The 12295-nt window shown below is 47.9% G+C and overlaps 1 protein-coding gene across 9 annotated transcripts in view; it reads left to right on the top strand.

Moving 5' to 3' along the window:
• The window catches only part of SLC37A1 (solute carrier family 37 member 1), a 96240-nt gene that overhangs the window by 66242 nt on the left and 17703 nt on the right, over positions 1-12295 (top strand). For all 9 annotated transcript variants that reach the window (XR_005216031.1, XR_005216030.1, XR_005216027.1 and 6 more), the window contains exons 9-10: positions 6322-6359; positions 9630-9710. Coding sequence is in view for 2 of the 9 variants with exons in the window: in XM_037831280.1 (XP_037687208.1) it covers positions 6322-6359; positions 9630-9710 (119 nt within the window). In the remaining 7 variants the exon portion in view is untranslated. The remainder of the gene's footprint in view (positions 1-6321; positions 6360-9629; positions 9711-12295) is intronic.

Here is a 12295-nt window from a genome sequence, read left to right as displayed (position 1 = left end):
GCTTTAATCCTTGTTATTTCTTTTCTTGTACTTGGTTTAGGATTGGTTTGCTGTTCATTTTCTAGCTTCTTCAGTTGATCCATTAGTTCTTTGATTTTGGCTCTTTCTTCCTTTTTAATATATGCGTTTAGTGCTATAAATTTCCCCCTTAGCACTGCTTTTGCTGCATCCCATAGGTTTTGGTATGTTGTGTTCTCATTTTCATTCGTCTCTATATATTTAGCAATTTCTCTTGCTATTTCTTCTTTAACCCACTGATTGTTTAGGAGTGTGTTGTTTAACCTCCAGGTATTTGTGAATTTTCTAAGTCTCTGATGGTTATTGACTTCTAATTGTATTCCATTGTGGTCAGAGAATGTGCTTTGAATAATTTCAATCTTTTTAAATTTATTGAGGCTTGTTTTATGTCCCAGCATATGATCTATTCTGGAGAAAGTTCCGTGAGCACTAGAAAAGTATGTGTATCCTGGTGATTTGGGATGTAATGTCCTGTAGATGTCTGTTAAATCTAATTCATTTATCAGATTGTTTAGGTTTTCAATTTCCTTATTGGTCTTCTGTCTGGTTGATCTATCTATAGGAGAGAGTGATGTGTTGAAGTCTCCCACAATTATTGTGGAAACATCAATTGCTTCCTTTAGTTTTGCCAATGTTTCTCTCATGTATTTTGTGGCACCTTGATTGGGTGCATAGACATTTACGATTGTTATTTCTTCTTGCTGAATTGCCCCTTTTATTAGTATGTAGTGGCCTTCTTTGTCTCTCAAAACATCCCTGCATTTGAAGTCTATTTTATCTGAGATTAATATTGCTACACCTGCTTTCTTTTGGCTGTAGCTTGCATGAAATATTTTTTTCCATCCTTTCACTTTCAGTTTCTTTGTGTCCCTGTGTCTAAGATGAGTCTCTTGTATGCAACATATTGATGGTTCATTTTTTTTTGATCCATTCTGCGAATCTATATCTTTTAATTGGGGAGTTTAATCCATTTACATTCAACGTTAAAACCGTGAAGGCATTTCTTGAATCGGCCATCTTATCCTTTGGATTATGTTTGCCATATTTTTCCCTCTCTCTATTAATATCCTTTATTGTACCCATACCGAATCTCTTTAGTACTGAACCTTTCTCCAGGTCTCTCTGTCCTGTCTTTGTTTCTCTGTCTGTAGGGCTCCCTTTAGTATCTCCAGTAGGGCAGGTCTCTTGTTAGCAAATTCTCTCAGCATTTCTTTGTCTGTGAAAAATTTAAGCTCTCCCTCAAATTTGAAGGAGAGCTTTGCTGGATAAAGTATTCTTGGCTGGAATTTCCTCTCACTCAGAATTTTAAATATATCGTGCCACTGCCTTCTTGCCTCCATGGTGGCTGCTGACTAGTCACTACTTAGTCTTATGCTGTTTCCTTTGTATGTGGTGAATTGCTTTTCTCTTGCTGCTTTCAGAACTTGCTCCTTCTCTTCTATGTTTGGCAGTGTGATCAGTATATGTCTCGGAGTGGGTTTTTTTGGATTTATTCTATTTGGAGTTCGCTGAGCATTTATGATTTGTGTATTTATGTTGTTTAGAAGATTTGGGAAGTTTTCCCCAACAATTTCTTTGAATACTCTTCCTAGACCTTTACCCTTTTCTTCCCCTTCTGGGACACCAATGAGTCTTATATTCGGACGTTTCATATTATCTATCATATCCCTGAGGTCCATTTCGAGTTTTTCAATTTTTTTCCCCATTCTTTCTTTTATGCTTTCATTTTCCATTCTGTCATCTTCCAGGTCACTGATTCGTTGTTCAACTTCCTCTAGTCTTGTACTATGAGTGTCCAGAATCTTTTTAATTTGGTCAACAGTTTCTTTAATTTCCATAAGATCATCCATTTTTTTATTTAGTCTTGCAATGTCTTCTTTATGCTCTTCTAGGGTCTTCTTGATTTCCTTCATATCCCGTACTAGGGTCTCATTGTTCATCTTTAGTTCTTTGAGTAGCTGCTCTAGGTGGTGTGTCTCTTCTGGTCTTTTGATTTGGGTGCTTGGGCTTGGGTTATCCATATCATCTGGTTTTTTCATATGCTTTATAATTTTCTGTTGTTTTTGGCCTCGTGGCATTTGCTGAACTTGATAGGGTTCTTTTAGGGTTTGTAGACCAGTTGAAGTCCTTATCTCTAATTTATCAGATCTACAGCTTCGTGGAGTACACTTTCTCTAACTAACCAGCAGGTGGCGTCCACGAGCCACCTGTTCTGCACAAGCCAGATCTCCCCTGCTTAGCCTTTTTGGTGAGTGGGGGAGTGAGTCTTGTGGGGCCCAATTGGTGTACCAAGCTTGCGTGTGTAGTTGGTGTTGCCTGCCCTGTATGTGGGGCGTGTTTCTGGGCAGTCGGGGAGGGGGGGGTGGCCCTAACAATGAAATCTCCCTGATGATCCTAGAGTTTTAAAGCTGCTGCAATAGTCTAATCCTTCAGTTCAGTCCTGCCACAGTTTGTCTCTGCCACTGACCCACAAGTCTTTGGTATTGGCGTATGGCTCCTGAGACTTGCAAGTGGGCCCCTCTTCCAGGCTGTGCACCCCGGGTCCTCTGTTGAGGGATGACTGTGCTATGTCACAGGTGAGTGCCGTCCCCCCAGGGCAGTTCTGGGCTGCTGGGCTGTGTTGGGAGGCTCCCAGTCTGCTCAAATGATGGCTGAATGGGGCTCTGTTAATTCACACTGCTCCCCCTTCCCAGCTCTGGGACATTCAGCTGAGGTTGCAGGGAAGGCTAATGTCCACGCCCAGTTTTGTGGTGTGTGCCTGTTATTTGAAGCACTTCCGTCACACTGGGTTGTCTGGGGCAGCTCTGGGCTATGGGGCTGGCGATGGGCAGGAGTGTTTCCTGTCCACCAGGATGGTGGCTGTGAGCAGACACCCCCCTTTTCTTGGGAAGTTGTGTTGTTTAGTGAATTTTCTCAGCCACTGGAATATTGCCTTTTGTCTCAGAGCTCTCTTAGTTCTGCTCTTGACTTGACGTGCCCAAATTTCAATTCTTTGAAGCTTTCTGTATTGAGCTTCTTAGAGTAATTGTTTTAGAAAAAGCAAAAAGGATTTAAAAAAAAAAAAAAAAAAAAAAAAAAAAAACGGCCCTCCTCAGAGATCTAATGGGTTATTGAAATGCTAATAGACAAAGCAACCAGGGCCATTAAGGAAAGGTGCACAGGGCAGAGAGATCAGCCTTGCTTCGGGATTTGCATATGCGCCTCAAGGCCTGATCTCCGCCCTTCCCCTTTCTGTGTTCACCAGAACTCCAAAAATCCTCTGCTTTTATTTTGGAGTTTTTCGTGTTGTTTTTTTTCTATGTCTGTCTCCTCTCTGCTGGGCTGGCTGCTCTCAGAGTCTCTGGTGTCTGGTCTCAGTCTATCTATGGTTGGAGTTTGAATCAGTAGAATGAGTTTCCGATAAGAGCAGCCACTGCAATTCTCCCTTCTCCTTCCCGGAGCTGACAGCCCCTCCTCCCCCGGGACTGAGCCTGGCAGGGGGGGGGCGCGGGTCCCCTGGCCGCAAAAACTTACAGATTTCGCTGATCTCAGCAGTTCCACGTTTTCATGAGTGTTGTATGAAGTATGCCCAAAGACAGATTGCTCTGTGGTGTCCAGTCCACGCAGTTCCTGGCTTTTTACCTACTTTCCTGGAGGAGTAACTAAAACATACAGCTCACCAGTCTGCCATCTTGCCCCGCCTCGACTGTCCTTTAGTTTTTATACCCATTTATCTGCTCATCCTTACACTAGATAAAAGGGGTGTGATCCACAAGGTCTTCACAATCACACTGTCACCCCTTGTAATCTACATTATTATAGAATTGTCTTCAGGAGTCCAGACTGCTGGGTTGGAGTTTGGTAGCTTCAGGTATTTACTTCTAGCTATTCCAATACATTAAAACCTAAGAGGTGTTATCTATATAATGCATAAGAATGTCCACCAGAGTGTCCTCTCGACTCCATTTGAAATCTCTCAGCCACTGAAACTATTTTGTCTCATTTTGCATCCCCCTTTTGGTCAAGAAGATACTCTCAGTCCCACGATGCCGGGTCCACATTCATCCCCGGGAGTCATATTCTGCATTGCCAGGGAGATTTACACCCCTGGGAGTCGGGTCCCACGTAGGGGGGAGGGCAGCGAGTTCACCTGTCGAGATGGCTCAGTTAGAGAGAGAGAGGGCCACATCTGAGCAACAAAGAGGTACTCAGGGGGAGACTCTTAGGCACCATTACATGCAAGTTTAGACTCTCCTTTGCGGTAATGAGCTTCATAAAGGCAAGTCCCATGCTCGAGGGCTCAGCACATCAAACCGCCAGTCCCAATGTTTGTGACAACATCAACACCAGTCCAGGTGAGGATGTCCAACACATCCGCACCTTCCCCCAGATCCTCGGGGCTGGGGAGGGGGAGGCTGTAAATATATTTTTTATTATCTGCCCAAATTACTCTGGGATGTGTCACTATTTCACTCCAGCCTATACTAACCTACCGTATCTCACTTCTATTCAAAGTTCCATGGAATTGTGGTGTTTGAACAAATCGACTGTAGAGTTGTACAGTTTAGAAAATTTAGATCCTGTACCAAATAGATATCTATTCCCTTGGTCTCATATGGAAGTTGAAGTTTTAAAACAGAATCAGTTTCTACCTTTACCCTTTGGCCTGGCTTGCCCTGGTCTTAACCAGACCTGCTTCATTCATATCACTAATTGAAGTCTGGGCTCTTTTTCAGCCTTTTTTTTTTTTTTTTTTTTTTTGACAGTGGCTGTATGCACTAATACTGACATTCATATCTGCCGAGCTCTAGCTCTGAGTTTCAGGTGTCTCAGAGATACGCATTGTTCCAGAGACCAATCAGGTTATACACTAGGGGATCAGCATCTCAAAGTTTAGAGACAGGCATTACAATTCAGGGACAGAGTTAACTGCTGTAAGAGCTTACAATCTAGGGACTATTACAATTATTATGTCCACGTTAGGCTGTGTTCTAAGATTCAATTCTGAGTTTACACATTGTAGTTAGTCCCTATTGGTGAGGCATCATCCCTCTCACCATGTTTTCTCCAACACTTTTACTCCTATATATATATTTTCCTACAATTTTATACAGTTATATTCACATACCATACATTTATCCACAGTGTACAATCAGTTGTTCATGGTATCATCATAAAGTTGTACATTTATCACCACAATCAGCACTTGAGCATACTGATTACTACAAGAAAAATTGTTTTGTTTTTTTTTTTAGCAATAAGAAAAAAATGATAAAAAGAAAAATAACATGTCATACAATACAATATACTAGTAAGGACAGCAAATAACACCGCTACCAAGAATCCCATATTCCTCCCCTATATCCCCCTCATATACATTTAGCATTGGCATATTGCCTTTGTTACATTTAATGGAGGTATATTACAATGTTACTGTTGACCATAGACTCCAGTTGGCTTTGATTATGTTTTTTCCTCAATACCATCCCCTTTTCAAATTTCTACATGGTTGACATTCATTTGCTTTCCCACATGCAAAAACATTTTTATATTTGTATATTTAGTAACAGTCATTGGCCACTCCAGTTTTTGCCACGTTATACAGTCCCAGTCTTTATCATCTATCTTTACCTCTGCTGTCATACATTCTCCTATCCCACCTCTTTCAGCTTTACTCACAGACATCTTTGTTCAGTGTACTTACAATACCGTGACGCTATATTTTATTCCATTTCTCTTCCCCCTTTTGGTCAGGAAGGCTCTCTCAATCCCATGATGCCAGGTCCAGGCTCATTCCTGGGAGTCATGTCCCACTTTGCGAGGGAGATTACACCCCTGGGAGTCAGGTGGGGAAAATGTATCCTCAGGGGTCTCTGAGAACTTCTCTTTGCAAAGCGTCTGAGGATTACTCAAGTGTGGGGAACACCTCCCATCAGTGTCTTCTCAGCCTCCATCGCGGCACTATGAGAGCTTCCGTTTCCTCCTGGCCATGGCCGGGGGCCGGCCTTCCAGAAAGCACAGCTCCCGGCCTCGGGGGCACCCTGTCCCTCGTCACAGCCTGCCCCGTCCGGACGGCCCCGTCCTCCGTGTCGCCTCTCCTTCCCACCCACCTCTTCTCCGCAAGGCCCTGTGCACCCTGGGCGAGGGGCGGGCAGGGCCCCCGTGTTCCGGCTGGTCAAGCCAGCCTCCAGCCGGCCTCCCTCTGCTCCCAGATGCCTGCTGATGTGGTAAAAGCTGACGAGGCTCTGTGATTTCAGGGGCACTCTCCTGTGTCGGCCGACCTGTTAAACATCGACGCAAACTGCTTTCCTGTTTTTGTTTCAGATCCCAGAGACCTCCGGTTCTCCTCCAGCCGGCCCACGGTAAGCTCTCGTCCCCGTCACCTTCTGGGGCCGTGGGCAGCTTGCCGGGCGCTGCCACCCCTATGAGCAGGGTCAAGGGGATGACGCAGCAAGGACGGATGTGCCCACCCTCACACACTGGCAGTTGAGGAAGGGCTGACCCTAACGGGCAGGTGCTGCAGTCGGTTCAGAACTCCAGGGCCGAGGGGACCCCGAGGAAGGGGCTGACCCTCGGGACGTGACGCAGTGCGGCGGGAGAGAAACACGCTGTGAGCTGTTGATGTCGCGATAGATTGGGGTCTGCAGCCCTCGGGGCGCAGGCCCTTTCCCGGAGCACATGCCCCGGGTCCTCTGGCTTCCTGCTGTCGTCTCCACTCTCTGCCTCGCACTCTGCTGGAGAAGGGCCTCTGAGAAGTGGAAGCAACCACCAGCACTTGCACGACTAAATCCGCCCCCTGCCTGCTTCTGCACACTTGCCTTCTGCCTTCCCGGGGCCACAGTTAGCGGCCCACCCCTCCCCCCCACCTCCACCCCACCCCCACCCTGCCCAGTGCCAGCCTCCCCTCGGCACTGACCCCCTCGGCGACTATTGCACAACTCTGCAAACGTCCTAAAAACCACTGTCTTGCACACTTTAATGGGCAAATAGTATAGGATGTGTATCATATCTCAAAAAGCTGTTATATTTCAAAACAAAAACAATCACCCTTTATATCGTTAGGTATCTAGTCACTGCTCAGACTCCCCAGTCATCTTGTAAACATTTTAACATTTACGACCCAAACAGGCCCACACTTTGCTTCTGGCTGATGTGCCTCGGAAGCCTCTTTTAATTCGGGTTCCCCACCTTGTTGTTTCGGTTTGTTGTCTTTCTCCTTCGAGCCTGCAAGGGGTGCCGTGGTCCTGGCGGAAAAGCAGGGACTCTGTTGACATGGAAGAGGAAGACACCCACAATTCTGGCAGTCTCTGCACAACAGGGGGCCCGAGTGCTGGGGAGCAAGGGGCATCTCTGCTGTCGGTCTGGAGAGTCAGGGGTCATTGTTCTATCACTGGGCAGCGGCAGAGGGCTGCCCGGCCCTGCCTGGTGAGCCTGACCCAGGCACCCCGAGGCCACAGGCTCTCTGAATGCAAAATACACTCTTAATTTTAAATGCTATATTGCTGTATTTTCCAATGATGTGATCACTATGCTTTTTTTAACCTCCAGATAGCTTTTCACGTAAAAGGCCTCTAAATTTAAAGGGTGGGACTAGCTATTGATCTGAAAAGAGTTTATTAAATGTGCCAATACCCTGTGTGTTCTACCTTCCGGGCACTCCTGGGGCTTTGGTTCCAGATCTCGTTCATAGCTTCACATACTGGGGGTTTTCCCTCAAAGCCAATCCAGAACTAGTGCTAGAAATGGAAATTGCCTGCCCCCTGAGCCTTAGGAAGTGGTTTGTATGATTTAGGCTAGTGTGAGTAAATAGCATCTTTTTCAATATAGAAGAATTCCTTATTTTAAGAGTTGGTTTATTCAACCATTTCATAAACAGCAATGAAATTTTACAAAACATCAGAGAATTTCAAAACTTATTTTTGGAACCATTAATTCTTCCCTTTAGGAAGGATGAGCTGGAAACGGTGCCTTTAATTTAGTGCTCAAGAAACTGCCTTTGTTTCTCCATCTTCCCAGTGGGTAGCGGGCGATGATGGTGGGAACGATTGCTGAGAGTTTTGCTGTGCAGCCAGGCAGGGGTGTCCCTGCCCACTCTGCCCCCAGGGTGAGGGGCCATTGCCTGGTGGTTGCACAGGCCGTGTCTGATCCCTAGGGAGGGAATTTCTTCCTTCTGAATCAGATGGCTGACGAGGAAGCGCTCTGCTTCCTCACCTGTTAAGGAAAAATATTGGCCTCTATTATTGCTAAAGGCCTTTTTAATTTCAAAAACTTTTAAAAAGATATCAGAGCCTCTAAGGAGAGTTCAGCTCCCTTAGTGGGTATTTTTTTAAATTCAATTTTACTGAGATATATTCACATACCATACAGTCATCCAGAGTGCACACAGCACCATTATATAGTTGTGCATTCATCACCACAGTTTTTGAACATTTTTATTACCACAAAAAGAATAAGAATAAAAAAGTAAAAAAGAATACCCAAAACATCCCATCCCCCCATCCCTCTCTATTACTCATTTACTTTTTGTCCCCATTTTTCTACTCATCTGTCCGTACAATGGATAAAGGGAGTGTGATCCACAAGGCTTTCACAATCACACAGTCACACAGTGTAAGCTACATAGTTATATGATCATATTCAAGAATCAAGGCTACTGGGTTGCAGTTCAACAGTTTCAGGTATTCTAGCTATTCTAATACTAGTAACTAAAAAGGAATATCTATAAAATTCATAAGAACAACCTCCAGAGTGACCTCCCGACTCCATTTGAAATCTCTCAGCCACTGAAACTTTATTTTGTTTCATTTCATTTCCCCTTTTTGGTCAACAAGATGTTCTCAGTCCCACAATGCTGGGTCCAGATTCATCCCCGGGAGTCATATCCTGCATTGCCAGGGAGATTTACACCCCTGGGAGTCAGGTCCCACAGAGGGGGGAGGGCAGCGAGTTCACCTGCTGAGTTGGCTTAGCTAGAGAGAGAGAGAGAGGGCCACATCTGAGCAACAAAGAGGCGCTCAGGAGGAGGCTCTTAGGCACGATTATAGGGAGGCCTAGGCTCTCCTTTGCAGTAAAAAGGTTCATAAGGGCAAGTCCCACGATCGAGGGCTCAACCCACTAAACTGGTAACCCTCAAAGCTTGTGAGTCTATCAGCAATTCCCCGGGTGGGGAAGTTTTATTATTTCCACATTTTCCCCCAGTCCCTCAGAGGGGCTTTGCAAATACGTTTTTATTCTCTGCTCAGATTACTCTGGGATGTATCGGGGCTTCACACTAACCTGTACAATCCAACCATATTTCACTCCCTGTTCAGAGTTCCATGTAATTATGGTATTTGAATAAGCTGACCACACAAGTTAAATTACATAGTGTGCTCCCTTAGTGGGTATTTTTACATCTCCATAAACATTGGTCTTGGATTATCCTCCAAGAAAGGATTTTATTTTTCCCTTCTGTTTTCTGAGGGTCTGGGGCCCAAAGGTTAAAGTGATCAGCCCGTTGTTTCATTTTAATTGCTTGACTTCTGTCTCCCTTGGTCTTTTTCTGTGAGCACAGTAGCCTTGCTACAGTAAAGTCGGGTTTAATTTCTGGCTGTTGATTTGGTAATTGGGCTAATTAAAATCTTTTCTCTCAGCATCCAAAAGCCTACGAGAATGGGACAAACAGATTAAGACTCCAGAAGCCAGTGTCAGCCCAGGAAAAGAGCAAGCCCACGGTAAGTCCAGTGGATGCCACCGGGAAGTGTGTCCGAGCCGCGGGAGACTTCTTAAGTTTCCAGATCAGGTTTGATTTTTGGAGCGATTCATTTATTCATCAGCTCTGTGTTGGCACATGGTGTGCTGGGCGCGGCCCAGGTGAGGCTGGAGCTCTGAACACCTGGCGCCCCTGCCCTCAGGTGCGTGCCCTGCAGCAGGGAGGAGGCAGGACAGACGCAAAGCTGCGGAGACCCCGTGTCAGGGGACGCCAGGTGCCAGGGGACACATCCTCTCCCCAGGAGAGGGGAGGGCAGGCCTCTTTCAATCGGGGAAGGCGTCCCTCAGGAGGTGGCCTTGAGGGGAGCTGTCAAGGAAGTGGGGGCAGAGTGCAGGTCCCTGGGCAAAGAGGCCTTCGGGCAGAAGGAGCTGGGGCCTGGGTGCACGGGAGCCCGGAGTTCACGGCAGGGGCCGATGGAAGGTGCTGGAGGGAGAGAAAGGTGGAACATCGCCTTCCACCCCTCCTCTCTCCTGTGTCCCCAGGTTACAGATGAGGGGATGAGGCACAGGGGTGCTGAGCCACCGGCCTGGGGGGCCATGGTGCCAGCCTGGCAGCCTCCCCAGGGCTCGGGCCGTCCCCCACCCTCCCCGCCTCCCTCCACTCAGACGGCGGCAACTTGAGGCTTGTCCAGGGTTTGTTGATTTTTTATCATGTATCAAGTACAGAGTTCCAATGCAGCACCCTATTATATTCTGAACCCCCTGCTTTAGGGTGGTGCATTTTTACAGTTTATTAGAATTGGTTTTAATCATTGAAACTGCAAGTTATTTTCTTTCCTTTTTAAATCAAAGAGCTTAAAGGATAATGCACTGAACAAGCCCCTTACCTTTTCTCCCTTGTTTGTTGCCTGGAGAAGTTCATTTGTGGTGGTTGAAATTTTGGAAGAGGGAGAAATGGTATCTTGACTTGGAGACCTTGGTTCTTGGGTTTTAGGGAGAGTGTAGGCTGTGATTACTTATCTGACTTGACTTAAAGTCACCACTCACTTGTGAGTTTAGTTGAAAACCCAGGTCCGAAATCCGCGTCCCCCTGGCCATCGTCCCTCTCTGCTCCTGACAGCTTACCTTCTGGTTTGGAGTCTGTTCCCAGGCCCCCTTGCTGGGGTAGCTCCTGATGAGTAAGACTTGCCTTGTCTTTGGGGTATAGCTTCTCCTTGTCCTTTCCTGTCCCTTCTTTGGAAGTCGACTGACTCCCAGGTTCCCAAAGGGGCAGTTCTGCCTTTAGAGACTCCGCCGGGTCTCGTTTTGGGCCTGGCCCCGTCAGACCATCTGGGACATAGCCACTGCCTGGCGGGTGCTGGGTGTCCCCTGTCACAGCCCCTCACAGGCTCCCCGGCAGCCGGCTCCACTGCAGTCCCTGACCCTCACCTGGCAGGGACAGTGCACACCTGGGACCCAGCGCTCCCGTCAGCAGGCAGGTGTCGTGTTTGTCAGGAAACCCCAGCCACCCCTCTCCTGGGGTGACCCAGCCTAGATCCTCAGGGCTCAGAGTGGAACCTCCCACAAACCGACCCCCCTTTCCCTGCAGCTCTGCTTTAGCTCTCTTCTGTGCCAGGGCTGACGCTTAAAGGTTTGGAGAAGAAATACACAAAGCATATGCGCGGGGGGCAGGGAGGTGAGGGTGCCACCCGCAAACCGCCTTCCAGGGCTGCAGGCTTTCTGATGCTGGCCTCAGGGACAGTCACCCCGTTGTCCTGGTCCCCTCTTGCCCTCATCATCCTCAGGCTTCTCTGAGATCTGCTGATGGGCTGTGGTTGAAACCCACTTGGCTCCACCAGCACCAAGCACCAAGTGAGGGGTACAGTGCTCAAGGCCGTTCTGCCACATGGGCCGAGCCGAGCGCACAGACCCCGCGGCAGCAAGCCTCAGCCAGCCGCAGGGTACCCCGTCATCCGTGGGCTAGCGCAGGCTGGTTACAGACTCCTCCTGGCAGGGGAGCCCTCCTTCCCTTTCAACAGTGGGCGTGCAGCTGCAGTGGCTGCAGGAGCCCTGTGCCTGCCCCCACGAAGGGCTCCCTGGGACCCCTGGGGGGCTCTGGGGACACACATCGGAAGTCAGGGGTTCAGAGGCACGGAGAGGGCTGCCTCGGCCCCAGCCCTGGTTCCCTGGTCTGCCCCGTGGTGTGTTGTTTGCTGTGATGAGGAGGCTACAGTGCACCCTTGTTTTTTCCTGGAGAAACACCATGACCTCACAGGCCCCCGTCTCTCCTGGACACTGGGAAATCTGGAAGTCTGTAATTTGATGGCTGTAAGCACCCCAGACTGTGCACAGGGCCAGTGGGCACGAGGCATAGGCCACCCCCTGGGCAGCCCCGGCTGCTTCGATAAAGAGCAGAGGGTCTGCGCCTCTGAACCCACCCAGAAGGAGGGGGCTGGGCAAGGCCCCAGGATCTGGCACCGACCTGTGGCCGGGCAGGACTGCCCTCCAGGTCAGACCACAGCCTCTTACCTCGCTCCTCTCTTTACATGGCTGCAGTTCATCCACCTGCCTGGTGTTTTTAAAAGATGCAGCAAGTCCTCCACTGCCACATTGGCTCCCGGTGGGGAGT

The sequence above is a fragment of the Choloepus didactylus genome, chromosome 1 (genome assembly GCF_015220235.1).
Source record: "Choloepus didactylus isolate mChoDid1 chromosome 1, mChoDid1.pri, whole genome shotgun sequence".
In the NCBI taxonomy this organism is placed as follows: domain Eukaryota; kingdom Metazoa; phylum Chordata; class Mammalia; order Pilosa; family Megalonychidae; genus Choloepus; species Choloepus didactylus.
This window is presented reverse-complemented; position numbering and strand designations above follow the sequence as displayed.